Below are 23,505 nucleotides of genomic sequence, written 5' to 3' on the forward strand. Positions count from 1 at the left end.
ATTTCAAATTTTTACAAAGACCATTGATCACAATCATAAAAGAATAAATGTAAAACAATAAATATATAATCATTAATGTTAGTATTAATCAATAATTAATCTAATAATTAATTTTAAAATCACTCTATTAACTGCATCATCTATAAATTAAATACCAATTATTATTTTACTTTTTTTAATAGGAATTATGTTAGCTTCATACAGTAGTTTACTAAATGGTTTAACTCCTAAAATGGATTTTTTTGGTAACTCGAGCCTGCAGTGAATCTAAATTTTGTTTTGTCGTAGTGTTTTATCCTGAACTATATTTCTTTGACAGATAATCATAAAATTTCTCTAAATAAATTAGTGTAAAATTTTGTATAAGTTAACAGCTAGCTGTCAATTTGTTTTTTGTTTCATGTAAAGAAAGACTGGAAAATAGCATTAATACATCAGTTCATAAAAAGGGGTCAAAAATAAAACTCAATAATTATAAAGGTATTTCTTTATTACCAGTAACATATCAATTCTTCTCAAAATTATTATTAAATAGTGTGAAACCAGAAATATAATCAAAAATAGGTGAATATAAGAGTGGTTTTAGGAAAATTTAAGATTGTGTCCAGAGCAGATTTTAAGTCTTAGACTTGTAAATTAACATCGGATGTTAAGGAGTAAACCATTATTCATAACATTTGTGGACTTTCAAAAGGCTTGTGATTTTGTGAATAGGGAAACCTCCCTAACCAGATAATTATAAGGCTTATTATTTTATTGAAAAAATGTAATACAGCATTGATCAAAAACTTTAAATCTAATAAAGCTAACCTTAACTGGGACACTTTCAAAAGTTAAATTTACGGGGGAAAAAATCAGTGTCCCATTTCAGATTTGCAGAGTTTAAGGTAAGATGGGTTGTCACCACTGGTTTTTAATCTGGTACTAGAGAGAATTTATTTTTTGCAGATGATCTGACTTAACAAGCTCTAAAGAAGAAGCAATTTTTCAAGTGAATTCTTTTAAAAGAAATAACAAAGCAGGCCTTCAGATATTCTTTTCTAATACATAAACAATAACCGATATAAAAAAGCTGACAACACAGCTGTAGGAATTTCCATCACTTGGGTTTTTCTGATGCATGGCTTACACATACACACACACAAAACTTAATTTATAATTCCATTTAGATAATATTTTTTGTACAGCTGTATGTACGTCAGTGTTACACTAGCACTTCTTGTGGTGACAGCGGTACTATTGACACAGTATACCCAGCTAAACACTAATTTAGAGCACTTTTCGGGGTGGGGGTGCGCTTTTGAAAAAAAGTCTTTTTGCAAATATTATTTTTTTAATTAACAAATGTGCCTAAGAAAAATGAGACCTTAATTAGGTGAAATCTCGAGGTACTGAGGGTGACCTTGCTCTTCAACTTCACCTCCTTGACCTTTTAAGTTGAAAATTTAATGGCATCAATGCTCCATATACAGAAGTAATCTGACCAAGTTCGGTCAAAACCGGTCCAGTAGTTCTGGAGGTATAAGGTGTGAGATACCAAACACACACATGTACATAAGAACATCCAGAAAATTTCTATCCGATTTTTTGGGTTCCTTAGGTGTGAAAATGTCAAGATCTGGTGAAAACCACATATGCCCAAATTGGACCAATTACAATACCTTCGCTTCTACAGCTACACTTCTGCTATAGTGCTAGATGGAAAAGTAAAAATATACAAATGCAGAAAAATAAATCTGGTTAAAAAATTTAAATATTTGGCTGAAATCCTCATGAACAATAGTGTTTATAATAAAATAACATTAGAAAACAGAAAAATTAGACTTATTATACAGTTAAACTGTATATAATGTGAAAAGAATCTTTTAATTAATGCGAAACTGAGACATTATAACACAATGATAAACTAAGTAATATTGTGTAAGATTGAAATAACTAATATAACTAAAATGAAGAACATACTAAAAATAGAAAGAAGAATTTTTAGAAAAATACATGAACCAAATACGACATAAGGTACATTAATGTAGATTAAAATCAAATACTGAAATATCTCAAAATCTAGAAATAACCATTTTAAAGCGATCAAATTTCTATAAATTGAAATAATATTGTGATTCTTAGAAGGCCAATTCATGACAAAAAAAAATGTTCACTGTGTTTTTTACATAAATTTACTCTTACTGGTTTTTTTGTGGCACAATAGTACTTCTTGAAAATGAGCAGAATGCTATTTAATAAATAACATTGGAAAAGAATCTTTAAGTAGACCAGTGTGAGATAAGATTTTAATTTACAACACACAAGTGACACAAGAATGTTTTGTACATGAATGCTGAAAATTTCTTTATATTTAAGAGTTGTGTCCAACTAAAATTCAAAAAATTGACAGAATTTATAACAACATGCATTTTTTAAACCAATCATGTGAATTTTTTCCTTCATTTAATAGCCAACGGTTAGATAAAAATCAAAGTAATGTAATTTGTATAAAGTTATTGAGGGAGTGATAGTCATTTATCACAATTAAAAAAAGAGAAATCTCCCCATACATTATATCTGTACACTGTGGTATAACATGAGTTGTTAACTAAAGTCAATATATTATTGTTAACATTAACAAACTACATTCAGTTCCCAAGGGTAAATTCAAAACAAAATTGCTTGTGTACTGATTCAATATAAATCTAATTATTTTAATTAATTTACATTTACAACACCTAATTTATTTTAGTTCACCTTACCTCAGTAACCGAATGAAGAATTTTGCTGGTCTATGATACAGAGTAAGCAAGTAAGTATAGTCTTGAAGAGGTATAACTAGAGTACCACTTTTAAATAAAAACTTTTTTTTTATTGTATGAAACACTTTGTATCGATAAGGTATACATGCACACCGAATGTCTATCAACATAAGCAGTCCACTGGTTATAAAAATTGTTTTTGTTAAGATAATAATTACTATTACCATTTCTATTAAGATCACTGTAGTTTAGTATTGCTTACCTTTCTTAACTTCTTTCTGTTATCTCTTGCTGATGTGTTTCAGAACCACTCCATTGTCAAAACTTATTGTACTGATACTTTATAATTCTGTTTATCTTTATATAGAGTTTAGTCAATGCCCCTGCCTACATTTGACATCATCCCTTATCTGGCCTTCTTCTGGTTTTTTATTATTGATGGTTATACTTATCTTTTAATTTTATTTATCTATTTCTTGCTTTCAATAAATTGAGGTACTTCAAAAGGACATCCACTTGCTTATTGATCTGTTCATTAATGATCATTTCAGTGTTACTTTTTAATTTAAAAATTGTAAAATTCTTTTTCCTTAACACATTTGTGAATTAATTTCGTTGATTCTTCCATTTTCATTGGGGTATTTCCTTCTTTTATTAGATGCATTGCATAATTAGAATCATTTTTACTTCCTTGGTATTGTGATGGCAAAAAATTTTGGTTTTCAGATTTTGACCATCCCTGAATCCATTTTAACTAGTTTCAGTGTGACATCTGTATGTAGACATGTACATATGTATGTATTTCACATAACTTTCAAAAATAAACTTAAAAATTGAATAAACTTTCAAAAATGATTAGCTGTGGGATGGAAATTTTGGATTTAGGACTGTTGTAACTTCTAGTTGTACACCTCCCCTTTTGATTGCAGTCAACTGAACCAAAAGTGTCTAAAAAAGCCCAAAATTCAAAATATTTGAATTTTGGACTTTTTCTTAACTGCAGTAATAAGCCTACATTGAGAGCTTTTCAATGACATAAAATTAATGGTACATACTTTTATTGGTTCCAGAGTTATACCCAAATGAAATTTTAATTAATGAAATATTTAGATCTTATAGGGGGATAGCACATCAATTCAAATCAGACTTCATCTCCTTTTTTTTTAATTTAAATATATTGATTTATTAACAATTATTAACCTCTGACCGAAAGAAAATTTTTACGATAAATAATAATTCAGTAATAATAATAAAAAAAATTATGATAAAATATTACAAGTTATTAATGAAATAAAATTTTATGTACTTTTCATTTTTTTCAAAATGTGTATGTAGTTTAATAGGTGAACAAGAAAGTTATGTGGTGTCCATATAAGATTTTTGTATGATTTCATGTATTCATTATATCTTAATTTTCTTCCCATTTCTCCAATATATATCACATTGCATTTACATTTTATTTTGTATATACCATTCCTGTTGTATATATATTTTTCTTCTACGTTGCTATTAAAAATCTTTTTCAGTATATTATTTGTATGTATAGCAATTTTTATATTATATTTATTAAAGAATATAAATATTAATTTGGTAAATTTCTTTCCCAGTAAATGTTAATTTACTCCATTTAAAGGTTTCTTGATCGTTTGTTGATTTAGTTTCATTTAATTAATTTCTAGTTTTATTCAATTTTCTGATCATTACTTTTTATACCCATTATTTTCTGCTATTTGAAAAATAGTGTTCAAATCTTTTTTATACGCTGGTTTTTTTATGTAGTCTATCTACCATGTATCTAAAAACTGTTAATTTATGCTCCATTGAGTGATTTGAATCGTAAGCTAAATTATTATCTGTAAAGGTTTCTTTCATTTTGAAATCTAGATTTCAAAATCAAATTATTATTTCTTCTTATTGTTAGGTCTAGAAAATTAGTGGTTTCGTCTTTCTCTTTTTCCATCATATATTTAATGTTATGGTGGAATTTGTTCATTTCTTCCACAATATTTTCTTCATTACTATTTGTTTCTTTTCTAAATACTAATAAAGTGTCTTCCCTATACCTAATATATTCTAAACATTTGTATGTTTTTCATTATATTTAGTATATTATCTTCTTCCATATTCTGTAGGAATACTTTGCTTAGTATCTCTGGTAGTGGGTTACCCCTTCCCTAATTCATCTTTCATTTTACATATTTTATTATTAAATTTAAACTGGTTTTGCTGCAAAATTTTTTCTAAAGTTTTAATCATTTTTGTTTTTAGGTTATTATTTATCTTTTCCTCATTTAGTTTCTTTTCTACATTTTTTATAGTTTCTTTTAATAGGAGAGATGGATATAAATTTTTTATATCAAATGATACAATTCTGCAGTCTTTTGTTATTGTTACATTTTTTAACCTTTCGGCTACTTTGATAGACTACATAAATTAACATTAAAGAAACAAGCATATAAAAAAGAATTAAACACTATTTTTCAAATAGCAGAAAATAATGGGTATAAAAAAGAAATGGTTAGAAAAATGAATATAACTAGATATTAATTAAATGAAACTAAATCAATGAATGATAAAGAAATCTTTCAATGGAGTAAATTAACATTTACTGGGAAAGAAATTTACCCAATTAATATATTTATATTCTTTAATAAATATAATATAAAAATGGCAATAAATACAAATAATACACTGAAAAAGATTTTTAATAGCAATAAACAAGAAAAAGATGTATACAACAGTAATGGTATTTACAAAATAAAATGTAAATGCAATGAAACATACATTGGAAAATGGGAAGAAAATAAAAATATAATGAACATATGAGATCTTTCAAAAATAAAAAAAATGATTCTAATTATGCAATGCATTTAATAAGAGAAGGACATACCCTGACAAAAATGGAAGAATCAACAAAATTAATTCACAAAGTGTTAAAGGAAGAATGAACAATCCAGAAAATCTAGAAATTTTTAAATTAAAAAGTAACAGTAAAACGATCATTTATGAACGAATCAATAATCAAGCGGATATCCTTTTCAAGTACCTCAATTTATTGAAAGCAGGAAATAAATAAATAAAATTAAAAGATAATTATAACCATCAATAACAAAAGACAAGAAGGAGGCCAGGTAAGACAAGATGTCAAATATAGGGAGGGTGTTGACTACATGTTAAAGATTAACAGAATTATAAAGTATCAGTGCAATAAGTTTTGACAGTGGAGTGGTTCTGAAATATGTCAAGAGATAACAGAATGAAGCTAAGAAAGGTAAGCAGTACTAAACAAGGAAATTATATATGAGTAATATGTTGATTCGTTAAATAAATTTTAAACATCAGTTTATTAGAGAAATTTAAATATTTGGTTTATCTATTATAAAACAATTATTTGTAATAAAACCTGGTGGTACTAAATATAGAATAAATCAAATATTATCAACATTTCAATATTAAAACATATGGTTATTATTATTATTATTACTTCTGCTTAGGAATTTACTAAACCATTTACTACCTACTTTTATGAAGTAATGCTTGTTTTTTTAATAATCCATTTTTAATATTATAAAGAATGCACTTGAAAATTGTGAGTATAGTAATAAATGTAAGTTATGTTCTAACCAACCACGAGTCTTGAGAATTAGCCGTTCTGTATATAACAGTTATTTTAATTCCATCTTTTATTATGTACATATTAGAAGACGCTTTCACTCATTAATCACTTTAGGTGAGTCAGATTTTATTTACACTTAGAGAATAAAAGGCAGTCTCTAGGGAAATCCAAAAAGGGAACATACCCTTCAAACTACAAGGATACAGTAACTCTACTTATTCACATCCTTATGTGAATCCAGTGGACATCAAGCCAAAACTCAGAGAATACCAGTGGAGAAGAAGAATGGAGGATAAGGAAAAACATGGACAAAAAAATAATCTAGCCATAGAATGATGTGAATTAAAATTAATCTCAAAAAGAACTGCTTGAAGATTCTTGTCACAGAATCCATCCTCTACCCAGAATTCTTCAGTGGTTGATTTATCTTACCCAGGATAAGCAACAAGTTACTGATCAATGATTATGAACTGACTGGCTCAACAAATTAGTTACAAAAAATTATGTTTCTTCCAGATACTAGAGCCATCTTAGGGCTTAACTTTCTAAAATATATGTCTGATTTCCTTCTCAGGCATTTGCTTTTTTTAAAAAGTAACTAAGGCTTTTTTATTTTCCCATTACATGCTGATTATTTTCTGTGATAATTTCAGGCTTTATTACTGAAAAATAAAAATAAACTTTATTCTCAAAGTTAATTTGGTAAAAGGCAAAAAAGAATCATTTACTAACTTCTTGTTCAACTTACAATACAAATTGTATTTATAACTAGAGTATAGAAATGTATTTATGAGAAGAGAGGTTATAGAGTTTTAAATTTCATATTTACAGTATATTCATATTTATATAATCATATAATAAAAAAGGAAATTACAAACTTGCAGTTATGCAGGATAAGAAGATTGTTCTTTCTTTCTTTTCTTTTCAGGGCAGGGTTAAAGCATTTGAAAAAACTGTATAAGTGAATATATAAACAAAAAAATTTAATGAATATCTGGTTTATTTCAATCATCGTATGAACCATTATACTAAATGATAGTAACACACTTACTGACAGTGTTTAAAAATATTTATACATTGTATTTTCAGATAAGAAGTGCTAGTTTTTGTTTTTTTTTTCTTTTTGAGTTCATACTGCTACTATTGTGTCTACATCCAATTCTTTTTTCTTTTTTTGGACTTGTAAATAGTAGCTAATAATCGGCTCAACATTTACGGATATCAAAAACAACTGCTGTTCTAAAAGCAAAAAGATGTTAACATATTATGCATGCAACTAAAAGTGGTGAATAAAGATTGATTTGTTATTTAGAAGTTCTGTTTAATAATATTTGTATAAACTATGAACACACTTTTTTACATTTGTATTATTAAGTGCTGTTCATAGTTTTTTAACCAGTAAAAATGTTTGCAGTTATATTAAATATCATTTTACTGAATATAAGTAATTATTTATTCACACAAGTCATCAAAGAAAATTTTAAAATAATATTAGGCGTTTGTTATTTTTATCCGTAACAGAATGGAGGCGGTGTATGCATTTGTGGTAAGAGGATGTGTGTGTGTGTGTGTGTATGTCTGTTACCATTTTCCTCAAAAACTACTGGACCGATTTTGATGCGGTTTTTTGCATTACAAAGGTATCACTTCAGAGCAGGTTCTTAGACATGTTTTATATGGTTATAGGCTACAAGTGGGCACTGAACGGAGATTATATGCGTTTAGGGTAAGAGGTTTTGTATGCATAAGTCTGTTACCATTTTCCTAAAAAACTAATGGACCGACTTCAATGCGGTTTTTTGCATTACATAGCTATCACTTCAGAGCAGGTTCTTAGACATGTTTTACAGTTAAGGTCAGCAGAAGGCACAGCAGTAGATGTGTTTTTCTAAAATGACTGGGCCGATTTTGATGCGGTTTTTAACATGATATAGCTATCAACTCAGAGCAGGTTCTTAGATTAGTTTTACAGTTACAAGCAGCCAGGGGTGCTGCAGTAGATATGTTTCTTTAAAATGGCTTCATTGTTTTTTTATAAGTTTTTAATTTTATCACTTGTAATTGTTCATTATCAGATTTATCTGTTATTTAAACATTAATTTTTTAAACTTTTTTCTAAAATAGTGGAACTAAGTAAAAATGTATTTAAGGTTGAATTTTACTTGCAGAAGTTGATGGGTAAGTAATAATCCCTTCCGATTAAGCTAAAATTTCATTGTAAGAGACTGACAATTCTGGACATGCTGACATTTAACAGTTTCACCCATCTAGTACGATCACACACAAATATGTGAAAAATGTGCACTTTAATAAAAAAGTGTAATACTTCTCATTTTAAATATAATATTATTTAAATAAAAACGATGTAAAAATAATGTAACTGAAAAAACCTTGTAAATAGAAATTAAAAAATAATGTAAATACTTAATAAATGTGCACAAAGAAACACTGTTTTTGGCATACTGGACAGTTACAAAATTGTCACTGTGTATATTTGTCACAATATGCCCTTTTTTTCTCTTAAAAGACAGATATTCTATTCTCCTATACAGCTATGTTTGTTTTATACAAACTGCCTTCAGAAATTGTTGTTAATAATAAAATATTTAAGTATGTTTTCATCACGACAGTGCCAATGAAATTATTAAATCAATGTGATAAAAGTTAAAAGAGAGATACTTCTAACCAAGACAAAAAATTTTTCACATTTCTGACTAATTTTACGTATGTTAGTAATAATAGAATATGTAACAGAATAGATTGCTACTTTCCTGTCTAGATAGCACTATGGTAGAGCTGTAGATGGGAAAGTATTGTAATTGTTCCAATTTTGGGCATGTGCGATTTTCACCAGATCTTGATGTTTTGACACCTAAGGAACCCAAGGAACGGATAGAAATTCCCCAGATTTAATGTTCATATGTATGTGTGTTCAAGATTGGCCTCTAAATTACCTTCAGAACTACTGAACCGATTTTGAATAAACTTGATCACATTATTTTTATGTATGGGGCACTGATGTCATTAAAGTTTCAACTTAAAATATCAAGGGGGTTAGGCTGTAGAACAAGGTCACCCTCAGCATCTTGAGATTTCGCCTAATTAAGGTCATACTTTTCTTAGGCACATTTGTTAACAATTAAAATATAATAGTTGTAAAAGAATTTTGAAAAATCGCACCCCCCCAAAAAAAAATGCTGTTTTAGTCATCTGCTATGTTGTGATGTCACAGATGAGTGATAGAATTAAATAAATGAATAATATTTTAAGTGCATTAAGCCTCATGCTTACACCAGTCTGCCCACCGTACAAGCAAAATTTGTTCTAAGTAAGTTATGAAATCACATTAGTTCAGTTAGTGCCAACTGTTGCCACTAGTATAGCCACACCCATGCAAATTAAATACAGTACATGTATGGGCTTCAGTTAGAATCATTGAATTAAATAAATGAAAAAATACTATATTTAAATAAAATGATACATTTTTTTTTTTTTTTGTCTTCAGTCATTTGACTGGTTTGATGCAGCTCTCCAAGATTCCCTATCTAGTGCTAGTCGTTTCATTTCAGTATACCCTCTACATCCTACATCCCTAACAATTTGTTTTACATATTCCAAACGTGGCCTGCCTACACAATTTTTCCCTTCTACCTGTCCTTCCAAAATTAAAGCGACTATTCCAGGATGCCTTAGTATGTGGCCTATAAGTCTGTCTCTTCTTTTAACTATATTTTTCCAAATGCTTCTTTCTTCATCTATTTGCCGCAATACCTCCTCATTTGTCACTTTATCCACCCATCTGATTTTTAACATTCTCCTATAGCACCACATTTCAAAAGCTTCTAACCTTTTCTTCTCAGATACTCCGATTGTCCAAGTTTCACTTCCATATAAAGCGACACTCCAAACATACACTTTCAAAAATCTTTTCCTGACAATTAAATTAATTTTTGATGTAAACAACTTATATTTCTTACTGAAGGCTCGTTTAGCTTGTGCTATGCGGCATTTTATATCGCTCCTGCTTCGTCCATCTTTAGTAATTCTACTTCCCAAATAACAAAATTCTTCTACCTCCATAATCTTTTCTCCTCCTATTTTCACATTCAGCGGTCCATCTTTGTTATTTCTACTACATTTCATTACTTTTGTTTTCTTCTTGTTTATTTTCATGCGATAGTTCTTGCGTAGGACTTCATCTATGCCGTTCATTGTTTCTTCTAAGTCCTTTTTATTCTCGGCTAGAATTACTATATCATCAGCAAATCGTAGCATCTTTATCTTTTCACCTTGTACTGTTACTCCGAATCTAAATTGTTCTTTAACATCATTAACTGCTAGTTCCATGTAAAGATTAAAAAGTAACGGAGATAGAGAACATCCTTGTCGGACTCCCTTTCTTATTATGGCTTCTTTCTTATGTTCTTCAATTGCTACTGTTGCTGTTTGGTTCCTGTACATGTTAGCAATTGTTCTTCTATCTCTGTATTTGAACCCTAATTTTTTTAAAATGCTGAACATTTTATTCCAGTCTACGTTATCGAATGCCTTTTCTAGGTCTATAAACGCCAAGTATGTTGGTTTGTTTTTCTTTAATCTTCCTTCTACTATTAATCTGAGGCCTAAAATTGCTTCCCTTGTCCCTATACTTCTCCTGAAACCAAATTGGTCTTCTCCTAACACTTCCTCCACTCTCCTCTCAATTCTTCTGTATAGAATTCTAGTTAAGATTTTTGATGCATGACTAGTTAAACTAATTGTTCTGTATTCTTCACATTTATCTGCCCCTGATTTCTTTGGTATCATTACTATAACACTTTTTTTGAAGTCTGACGGAAATTCCCCTTTTTCATAAATATTACACACGAGTTTGTATAATCTATCAATCGCCTCCTCCCCTGCATTGCGCAGTAATTCTACAGGTATTCCGTCTATTCCAGGAGCCTTTCTGCCATTTAAATCTTTTAATGCTCTCTTAAATTCAGATCTCAGTATTGTTTCTCCCATTTCATCCTCCTCAACTTCCTCTTCTTCCTCTATAACACCATTTTCTAATTCCTTTCCTCCGTATAACTCTTCAATATATTCCACCCATCTATCGACTTTACCTTTCGTATTATATATAGGTGCACCATCTTTGTTTAACACATTATTACATTTTAATTTATGTACCCCAAAATTTTCCTTAACTTTCCTGTATGCTCCGTCTATTTTACCAATGTTCATTTCTCTTTCCACTTCTGAACACTTTTCTTTAATCCACTCTTCTTTCGCCAGTTTGCACTTCCTGTTTATAGCATTTCTTAATTGCCGATAGTTCCTTTTACTTTCTTCATCACTAGCATTCTTATATTTTCTACGTTCATCCATCAGCTGCAATATATCGTCTGAAACCCAAAGTTTTCTACCAGTTCTCTTTATTCCGCCTAAGTTTGCTTCTGCTGATTTAAGAATTTCCTTTTTAACATTCTCCCATTCTTCTTCTACATTTTCTATCTTATCTTTTTTACTCAGACCTCTTGCGATGTCCTCCTCAAAAATCTTCTTTACCTCCTCTTCCTCAAGCTTCTCTAAATTCCACCGATTCATCTGACACCTTTTCTTCAGGTTTTTAAACCCAATCTACATTTCATTATCACCAAATTATGGTCGCTATCAATGTCTGCTCCAGGGTAAGTTTTGCAGTCCACGAGTTGATTTCTAAATCTTTGCTTAACCATGATATAATCTATCTGATACCTTGCAGTATCGCCTGGCTTTTTCCAAGTGTATATTCTTCTATTATGATTTTTAAATTGGGTGTTGGCAATTACTAAATTATACTTCGTGCAAAACTCTATAAGTCGGTCCCCTCTTTCATTCCTTTTGCCCAGCCCGTATTCACCCACTATATTTCCTTCCTTGCCTTTTCCAATGCTTGCATTCCAATCTCCAACTATTATTAAATTTTCATCTCCTTTTACGTGTTTAATTGCTTCATCAATCTCTTCGTATACACATTCTACCTCATCATCATCATGGGCGCTTGTAGGCATATAGACGTTAACAATCGTTGTCGGTTTAGGTTTTGAATTTATCCTTATTACAATGACTCTATCGCTATGCGTCTTGAAATACTCCACTCTCCTCCCTATTTTCTTGTTCATCACGAAACCTACTCCTGCCTGCCCATTATTTGACGCTGAGTTAATTACTCTAAAGTCACCCGACCAAAAGTCGCCTTCCTCTTCCCACCGAACCTCACTAATTCCTACTATATCCACGTTTACCCTATCCATTTCCCTTTTTAAATTTTCTAGCCTACCAACCTTTTTTAAGCTTCTAACATTCCACGCTCCGACTCGTAGAATGTTATTTTTTACTTTTCTGGTGACCCCTTCCTTAGTAGTCCCCACCCGGAGATCCGAACGGGGGACTATTTTACCTCCGGAATATTTTACCAAGGAAGGCGCCTCCATTATTGATTTTGAAAATGCAGAGCCACATTTTCTTGGAAAAAAAAAACAGCTGTAGTTTTCCATTGCTTTCAGCTGCGCAGTACTCAGAGGACTGAGTGATGTTGATATGGCCGTTTAAGTCGTTGTGACTTACGCCCCTAACAACTACTGAAAGAGCTGCTGCCCTCTTTCAGGAATCATTCCTTAGTCTGGCTCTCAACAGATACCTCTCCGATATGGTTGCACCTTCGGTCCAGCTGCTCTGTATCCCTGAGCACTCAAGCCCCCTCACCAACGGCAAGGTCTCATGATTCATAGAGGAGGAAAAAAATGATACATATTTTGATATAATGATTAATATTCCTGGAATGCTGCTTGTGTTTAGCTGCTTGTGTTGTCAGCTTTTTTTTCATTCCTCTTAATGATCTGATGTATCTGTGTAGGGCTATGATTTGATAAGTACAGACTAATGTAATTAGTCCTACTTTTGCTTTGAAAGTTCTCACTTTGGGTACTTGACCAGGTGGATGGTGAATTCTGCAGAGTACAGAGGTTAATATAGTTAGCACTGAGAGCAGATTTAAATCATTTATTTCAATGATAGAGAAGATGGAGGCATGATAGCGAGCAGGTGGCTAGATTTATCATGGTTCTTAACTGCAATGTATTAAATGAATAGGGGAATTTCCCAGTCATTTCTGCTTGCATCATTGGCAAGCAGTGATATGAAGAAACATTGGTGTCACTATTGTGAATAGTACAGTAGCTAATTTTGTCACAGATTAGTGAATGGCTGATGACAGTGGCAGTGATCACAGGCTCATTAAATTTAATCAGCATCTGTTTGTGATTATCCCTTATATTATGAAACATAGGTCACTTACTGGAATGTAATGTTTATTGGCAGCAGTTTGGTTCAAAGTTGGGTCGCTGAGCTATAATCTTGAAAATCCAAATGATTTGGATAAAAATTTATTGACACTGTTTTTATGATAGCAGAGAAATTTATATAGGTCATCTGGACATATTTCAGATAATGAAGTGAATATGAAAGTAGATGAGCTATGTCTGAGGCAGTTTTCTTACATTTGTTACACCACCCCATTACCCACCTAATTATTAGTTGACAACTACAATGAAGAACTCGATGCAATAAATTATCAGGCACAATAATAACTAGCCCATTTAATGCATAAATAACATTCTACATAAAATATAACACTTTTTAATTAAAAATATATGTAACAGTAATAAATGACCTCCAACAGTCATACAAGATTACCAACAGTTTTGGGAAAAAAGACTACAGAGTCACCTGAAAACATCAAATACAGTTTACTAGATCATACAGAAAATTACAAAAACACAGCAAGCCAATTATACTAATACACTGGGCAGACTGGGGGCACTTTCACCATATATATAAAGAATGCATAAATGCAAATAAATGACAGAATTATATTTTACAGATCACGTCTCAGAAATAATTCATAATAACGACATTAACTAAAATTTGCAATTTTACAGAGCAATAAATAAGTAATATCTTAATACATTTTAACTATGTAAAATTTACAACATGCAGATTTAACAAAGAAAACATATTAAATAAACAAAAAGTAGAATATATTAATCGATTACACACTTAAGGTTTTCCGAACTTTTTTAGAAATGGAAACAATAATGCAATTAACAGCAATATCAATAACTCAACTGAAAAAAGTACTGCTAATTAGTTCTGCAGGTCCTTTGAAAAAAAATTGCAGCACTTTGTAAGCAAGTAATTTTTAATATTTCATAATCGTAAGTGTTAAATAACACTTTCTTTGTGTATTTGTAGAATATTATAGTTACCCTAGTGAATCTACGAGCTTGTGATGTTACAGGCTGACATCTCATTATATTATTGTTTTCCAAAACATTATTTTTGTGCATATTAATTATTTTTTATTCATTTTTCGACTTATAAATAATACGAGCACCCAAACAATACATTTATGTTGTGTGTTCAGTTCTTTCCACATGAGTTAATTACATGTAAAAAATGCTTAATGACTCAATCTTGTAAATAATAATGCCTTAAATAATAATAGACATTCTGAGTTCTTTTGTTATATTTAGCTGAGATCTATATTTTGTCTTCAAAGCAGCCACTGCAGAAAATTCAGTTGCGCAAAGGTAGGATGTTAAAAATGGTAATATTATATGAAATGCTCTTGTTTTCAGTGTAGAAAACTCATCATCCACCTGTGTCCAAAACCCAATGAGTGATTTATTACTACATTGCCTTTTAATTTCACCACTTGCCATGAAGACTATGAAGATTTCTTCTTCGGCAGTATTTTGAAATGGATCCCTTAACCCACTCATAATTTGATACTAAGTTGTTAGCAAGAAAATGTTTTGTCAGCATGGCCAAATGATTTTCAATGGTTACAGAAACATCTTTCACATATTGCTCTTCAGCCTTGTAAGTTTTAACACATTCATCCACGTTTGCAAAAATGACTAGGTTTTTTGCTTTAAATTTCTGCTCCACAATTCCAATTTTCTACAACAAGCATTAACTTTATCATTCGTATCCAACATATATATATTTGCTCCTTGGAGTTGAAGATTCAAGGTATTTAATTTCTCAAATATGTTGACCAAGTAGCTCAATTCAGTCACAAATAAACTATCTTGAAACTTCTCAGCTTCCAGTCAGTTTTCCTCTTCTAGGAAAATGGCGATTTCAATTATTAATTTATAAACACGTTACAAAAATTTCCCACATGATAATTATATTGCCTTCCAATAGTAATGCTGAATGTACGCACCCATGGTTTTACAAAGTGTGGAAACGATTCTTGATTTAAGGGTCTCATTTTTATATAATGTACTACAGTTACAATCATCGTTAGCACAATATTCTGACCAGGACTCATTTCTTTGGGAGCCAGAGCTTCTCTACGAATCATGAAAAGTGTCCAAGCACACTGTGGAGATTTTTGTTTCACAAGTGCTTGTATACTTTGGAATCTTCCAGACATTGAACGAATATGCACCATTGGTGCATATTCTGATGCAATTTTTCCACTCTATGTTTGCCTCGTTTACAAAATCATTTAAGATAGCAAATGAGTGCAGTTGCTTTGACTTCTATTGGCTTGTATAAAAGTAGTTCTTCTATTGTTGACGTACCATCACAAAATTGAACATAGGTAGTGAAAAGAGCATCTTTATTGCTATCTGTTGCTTCATCAAGATCAACTGAAAACAGTTCAACAACAGTTGGTCAAGCAACTTCTCAAAAAGATAATGCTGTTCATCTTCAGCTATATCACCAATTTCCACGGGTAACAGTATCATTTGATAGAGGTATGGACTGCAATTATTTGGTAAAATTATCTCCAGACACAGTTTCTACAATCTCAATTGTAGCTGGTAAAGTAAGCTCTTCACCACTGGTGTGAGGCTTTTTACATCATGCTATTTTATATAAAACTCTTTAGGCAAGTAAAGCTTTTTTTTTAAAGATGTTTGCTTTTCATATAATTTTAATTTGAAGAATTCTCGGGATTTGTTAACGTATTCACTATGAAGCGTTTACAAATGTTGTTTAAGTTTATTAGATATCATGCTGTCTGCTGCCAAAATCTTTGAGCAAATGATACCACAGAAGCCTTTCTTCTTCATTTACTTCACTACTGGTTAACCCAAAATTTAAGTATTCTTGAGAATATTTTCTTGAATTTACTTATGGAACCACACTCGTCTGTGCACTTGTTGATGCTTCACTATTGTCTAATGCTCGTTTACGCCCATTTAAAAATTTATCCATGATTCTGTATAAATCTACGGCCATGAATTGTAATTAACACACAAATTTCACAATAGATTCGATAGCGATAGAAGGAACAACTCGATTGAGACTGGCAGGAATCGAACAAGGTGCAGCATTTATAAACATTAGCGCAGATGTTCCAGAATGTTCGAAACATATCAGAACTTCTCAAGAAGCCACGAGAATGTCCGATATGGTGGACGTAAGACAGAGAAAAATAGAGAGATATCGATTCTGGTTTTGCAATAGAATGCAATGGATGCAATTCCAATGGATGCAATGGATCGGTATTGCCAAATATCATTAAATTTATTTATTCTTGGTAATTTGTAAGGTTGGTAATTAAGGTCATAGTGTAGCTTTAGCGTCAAAATATTCAAAATACATTATTATTGTATACATTGTTATTGTATGAGAGGGGAATGTGATGAAAATTATGATTGAAAATTGGGTCGCAAATACTGAAAGGTTGAGAAACACTGCAGTAAGACATTATCATTTTAAATTTAAAAGGAAACGTTAGTTGGTTTTCCTGTCTTACAGCCTGAATACAAAAAAAAAAAGATTAGTTACAAACATAAACTTCTGCAGCAACAATTTTTAGATTCTGTAATAAACATGGGTGATAAAATAAAGGGACACGTTTTTAATCCAGAGTTAAAACAAAAAAGTGTACAAAGTTGACATTCAAGCTCATCTCCAAAGCACAAAGCAAAAACCATATTTTCTGAGGGGAAAATAACAACCTTCTTTTGATGTTCATAGAGAATAATCTTATGTATTCCTCTGTATAAAACGATATTTGTAGGGAATATTTTGACTTTCTTTAAAAAAGAAAGACAAAATATTCTATATTTTGAAAGATGAAAGAACCCTGCAAATTCATTCTACAAGAAAACTGACCTGTCTTTTGCTTGTTTCCTTCTAAGACAAATCTCCCTATCAGCTTTACTATGAAATATTACAAGAGATCGAACGATAAGGTACCTCAATCCCCACATAGTTCAGATTCAGTGTCATTTGACTATCAAGAAATTTGAATCGAAGACTGTTGATGCAATGTAATAATGGGCTACCAATGTGAAAAAAGACTTCTCTTCTGGGATCAAAAAGTTTCTTATTATATATATTTAACAATTGTGCCGCAGCAGCAGCTGGACAGTAAAATGAAATAGTGTCAAACTTATCTCATTATACCTGATAAATAATTGTAGCTTAATTTTCCAATTACACTACACAATTACACTTCCAATCAAATCTACTTTTGTATCAAAATTAGAATGGCATTTACAAACATTAACAGTACTGACAAACAGCTGAAACCATTTTAGGCTATTTTTTAAATCTAACAAAAAGCCATGGAAAAAATATAGTAATATTGAACTAACTAAAGAAAAATCTAGAAATTAAGAAGCAGCTGTTTATGCTCCTGACTATTTTTCTGCAGAGAAATATAAAATAGCTAACTAATTAAAAATAATGAATAAAATCTCAACATTTATCATAAATTATACTTGAAAACAAAAATATTATATGATATTGTTATGACCATTAATTAAAATCAGAACAACACATCTCAGACAAACATTTCGATCAGCATAATCACAACAACATGTAAACGTAGACTGATATTTTTTACCAATTTAAAGATTAAAATCAGTTTTCAGCAAGCCGATTTTACATGCAGCAATTTTACATGCTTATTCACCACCCAACTTTCAATACATTCTAATTTTAAAATTACTATAATTAAATCGAATAATTTTTAGATTCAATTACATAAAATAAATAAAAATAAGGAAAACAAAATGAAATAAAATGCTTTCATATAAATAATATTATTTTATAATAATTAAATAGTATTACAAAATGCAAATTTTGACTATCATTATAATGTTTTCTTAATTTAACAGTAATAATAATAATAATCATGAAGAAAAATTTATTTGCCTAGAAGTAATATAATTTATAACTAACTAAATACAATAATTAAAAAAAAAGTAATTATATAGACAACAGGAAGCAAGTCATGTGACTAGAACCTTAGGTAATTAAATAATAAATAAATATAATAAAATGTAATATAATTTTGTAGTTAACAATAAAAATGAATTATTCACAATAAAAGTATGCGTTTATTTATTCATTTATAATAATATAAATAATACAATTATGTACAAAAATAGATATTTTAAATAATATAAACAATTCAATAGATAAACTATTGATAAGACATATAAATGATAAAATACAGCACAATTATTACGGATAACCAATAATAATTAAAATTATTACTTATTTACAAGGGTAGGCTTATAATGGGAGTTTAGTGATGCCCTTTTGCAAGGTTAGTTGGGGAAGTCCAGTCTTTTTTTTTTAACTTAATTTTTTCTTACACATACACTAACGTGCAGATAACTTTTTTTTATATAATATTTATAAGAATCTGGAAAAACTAAATGAAATTCAAGATAGCTAATTACTATTTTATTTGAATATGACATGACAATCACTAACCTAAATACCAGATTAAAGATAAGGGAACAGGGTCATGTGGGGAATGAAGGATTAACAAATAAACAAACAGATTCTGTTTTATAAAACTTGAAAAAATATGAAATAAACTATTAATTTTAATTTTCAATGTGCCTATTACAATCTGTAGGATGATAATTACAAAAAAAACCTCACAAATGAAATATAAATATCTTTGAAAAGCTGAAAATTAAAATAAATTTATTTTAATATTTCAAATTTTATTGAAGAAAATATGTTTATTACGTTAACAATTACTACATTCAAATAAAATAATAATCCCCAAACATAAAATTCATAGAATTTGTTATTTCTAGATTCTTATACTACGTAATAAAACAAATCTAGATAATACAATGGACAGAAGAAAAAATACGGATACACTCTGAAAAAATGAAGGAAATATGGAAAGAAACAATACTGCTTTGGTCCCTAGAAGAGTGCTTTGAAATAAAAAAATTTTCTAGTATGTGTGCACACAAACAAGAAAAATATTTTATAAAATAACTAACTCGGGCACTCAAACCATAGATTTCTTGATTTTGAGACTAAAATACAGCTATTATTACTGCTCAGATTTGATACACGAATAAGCTACTTGAGCCAAATCCTAAAATGAAGCCAAATAACAACCTGCCACTTAGGATTTAGTCATTCTGTAAAAGAGCATCAATAAACTTCATTAAGTAAGACGAATGCTTGCCCTTAACAATACACACAACTTAATCTTTTGTTAATTAGCTAGAAAAGCATTTATTACTTGAGCTTACAGATAAATAAAAGATGAAATATGCAACGTTCAGTTTTGCTATTTACATTTATTTTTTAAAAATCCATTTGGGGCTTCAGGTGAGGGAGATTTATTAAATCTTTTTTTATAGTCTGTATCTCTCCTGATGTCAGTAAAATATATAAATAGTTGCTGTTCATTAAAAATTAAATTCGATTCTTCTTAAAGTTGGTGATGTATTAATATTAGAACATTTTAAAGATATTTGTGTAAAAAAAAATAAGAGCTTATTTAAATGCAAATATAGTTCTATACAAGTCTACCCCAAACACTGTATATATATCCCTTACAACTTGGTAGTTCTGCAACACCTGGAAAATGAATGAAAATAAAATACTAGTGGCCAAAGCTATGCTTAATGAATAGATTTCCAAACATTATTTAAGAATATTTTTAATGGGTTTTTTTTTAAATGACTAGCAGTAAATGCCACTTAAAATTAATACTTATTAGGCCAGAAAAAAATGTACATTATATGGCATTTGAAAAATATTTTATTTAAGTTCCTATTAAGAGGTGCCGAAAAAAAGAGTAATAGCATTATTCCTCTTTGCTGAAGAGACACCTTCCTCTGAGGGATGGGCCTCTGGCTATGCTTCTACTTTGCACTGATTAATAGTGTATTTAAAATATTTAATGACTGTCAGATACTTTCTATAAATTGCTCAACAATTTCAGGTTTTATCAATAAATCAGATGTAATTTTATTACATATCAGGTAGATCCCAATCACTATTTTGTTTTTAAGATAATGCATCTCAGGAATGTAATATGAACATTTTAAAGCGCGAGAAAAAATTTGCTACACTGGGACAGCTATGATAACATACTATTCTTTTAACCTATATGTAGAAGTAATGGCTTTTATTTAATAACCTTACTCTCTTTACTACTACATGTAGGATCCTATATGTAGCAGTAATAAAAGAGAACTAAGCAGTGTGATATCTAATTTTTAAATGTTTTATTTCGGCTTGAGTTAATAAAAATGTATATTCCCATTAAGTATCTTTATATTAAAAAACAGTAATTATTGTATTTTTATAATAAAATATTTACCTCCATGGTTACTTCTTGATTTTTAGATCCTAGAATACAGCCTCCTATCGAACTAAATTTTTTGCTAAGCTAAACAAGCGTAGTTTTAATTATTTCAAAGTACTGGGAGTCTCCTATATTTTACAGTAAGTAGGATTGGACTTTAAAACTTAACTATCAAAAGAAGAATATAAGCCATAACAAAGTTTATTTATAAATAAATAAACTTATAGTAAAGCAAATGTGATCAAAATCCCATTCATTTGAAAGTAAAAAATGAAAACGTCATTACAAGTTGAGAACAGAATTGGAGATTGATGCCTACCTTTATAAGTAGGAATCTATCTGCTTATCTATAACACCTAAAATCCCCGTCAAAAGTATAAATTATTACAAATCATTAAAAGGAATTAATTGAAAGAAAAATGTGCAGGCATGCTATAAGTCAGGGGGCAAGTGTAAAATACATTAAAAGCAGCGTGGACAGTGTAATTCTGGGGAGCCTTGAACATATATCGGTGAACCTGGATGAAATGGAAATATTGGTAAAGAGTAACATTTATTAGGGTCCATAAATTAGAAGAATAAATTAAAAAGAGATATAAATATAAATAACAAAAAGCTAACAAATCTTTTTACAAGTAATATAAAACAAAATAAATAGATAAAGGTTAAGAAAGAAGAAAAATATCAGATTAAGAAAAGAAAGATAAATTAAAGGACGGAAGATATATCAATAAAATGCTGCCACAATTGTAGGACTAGTAGAAAAACAACATATAAGAATTTATTGTACACTAGATGGTATTACCATGGCGACAGTTTTATGTAAGGCAAGGGAGTCTAAGAGCCATTAATTTACATCAATTCCTTCCTTCTTTCTTATATTTTCTTTTCAGCACCCTTTACATCTCTTAGCAATTCATCTTCTGTTGAATCAGTAAATTTTTAATATTAGACATTTTATTTTCAGCAAAAAAGAATAGTTTATATTTGGTAAGGCAAGTCTACACTAAACATAAGACATACATTTCTACTTGGAATGATCTAAAACTACAAGAAAATATATGCATCTAGATCAGGTCATACATAATTCAATAATGAGAAGGATATTTTAATTTGAAGATATGTTATTTCATAACAGACTGTAAACCCAATCATGTTTGGCAGTTGTCACGGCAGCACAGGTCAATCAGTCCTAAATGTACTATTAATTGAATCCCAATCACAATAGTAATATAGCCATTCAATCAAATTAATCCGGACAACCTACTGATGCATATGGTTCATTCTCTTATTGTGCTCTTGGTGAAAATATGTTGCATTGTAGCACTTTTCTAAGAGTGTTGTTGGTTGACAAACATGCTTTACGGTATTTAAGCTAAATGAATTTTTCTTAAAGATAAAATTTTTTAAAATTATGAAAAATAAAGTTAATAATTAGAAAGTTATTTTATTTATCATTGTGCTAGATTTTACTATTTATTATTTAGACAAACGATGCAATTATGTAATCCTTATTGATAAATATAAAATATAATTATTCAGAGCATAAGCATATTTTTATTATAATGAATTTTGTACAAAAAAAAGAAGAAAAATACTTTGTTAATTTGAATTACTCCTGTAGCTTTACATTAAGTTTTGTTACCTTAATTAATATAACCAAAAAAACAGACAGAAATGAGAGATGTTTGTTTTTCTTTTTTTATATTGAAAGAGATTTTATAATCAATTTATAATATATATATATATATATTATATTGTCTAAAAATAATGATCCTACAACCAACTGTTATTCTAAGTAAACACACCATCTAAGCAAAAATTAAATCACATAATTTTTGTCAATTTAAATTTTTTACATATTGGCTAATATTCATGAGAATTTATTTCAGTCTCATCAAATTAATTACTAAAATGTTCTCTTAGTATGAATATAAAAAAAAATTAATAATAGATCATAGCGAAGTATTTACATTACAATAAACGCAGCAAAAACATAATGTAAAAAAAGATTTATGTTTCAATATTTTGGTTAATCCGTTTTGCTGGTAGAAGTCAACCTTTCAATCTAAATTTTTACACACATTATTAATAAACTTTTATAAACACGTTGTCATAACTGCAGAAGAGGAACACATTTAACCAAACTCATCTAAATATATTGCACTGTTTTCTGAAAACTTGCAAGACGATGAATGCCAATTTTTGTTAAACATATCAGGTTGAAAAAGTTAAAAGTAATTATTCTTTCATTCATACTACAACCTGAGTCCTATTGCTTCTAAGAATTATTTTAATAACTAATTGACTATGTCAATTAAACATCCAAAAAAAGATTTAATTAACTTGTTACTCATTTATAATTACAGTTATATCTTTTTAACTAAAAATAAATTTAAAAATACAATGAAAACATTAAATCCACTTTTCTTTACAGACACTTTCATCTTATGGATTAAAGGTAAAAAATTAAACAAAATAATAATTTTTGGCCTTGGGAAGACAACTGTATC

General features: G+C 29.5%; 1 protein-coding gene across 2 annotated transcripts in view; it reads right to left on the bottom strand.

Moving 5' to 3' along the window:
- Positions 1-18,535: 18,535 nt before the first annotated feature.
- LOC142329859 (uncharacterized) overlaps positions 18,536-23,505 on the bottom strand; it is an 86,943-nt gene continuing 81,973 nt past the window's right edge. For both annotated transcript variants that reach the window (XR_012757604.1, XM_075374739.1), the window contains one exon: positions 18,536-20,259. Coding sequence is in view for 1 of the 2 variants with exons in the window: in XM_075374739.1 (XP_075230854.1) it covers positions 20,235-20,259 (25 nt within the window). In the remaining variant the exon portion in view is untranslated. The remainder of the gene's footprint in view (positions 20,260-23,505) is intronic.

This window comes from Lycorma delicatula, chromosome 9 (assembly GCF_047948215.1).
Source record: "Lycorma delicatula isolate Av1 chromosome 9, ASM4794821v1, whole genome shotgun sequence".
Lineage (NCBI taxonomy): Eukaryota > Metazoa > Arthropoda > Insecta > Hemiptera > Fulgoridae > Lycorma > Lycorma delicatula.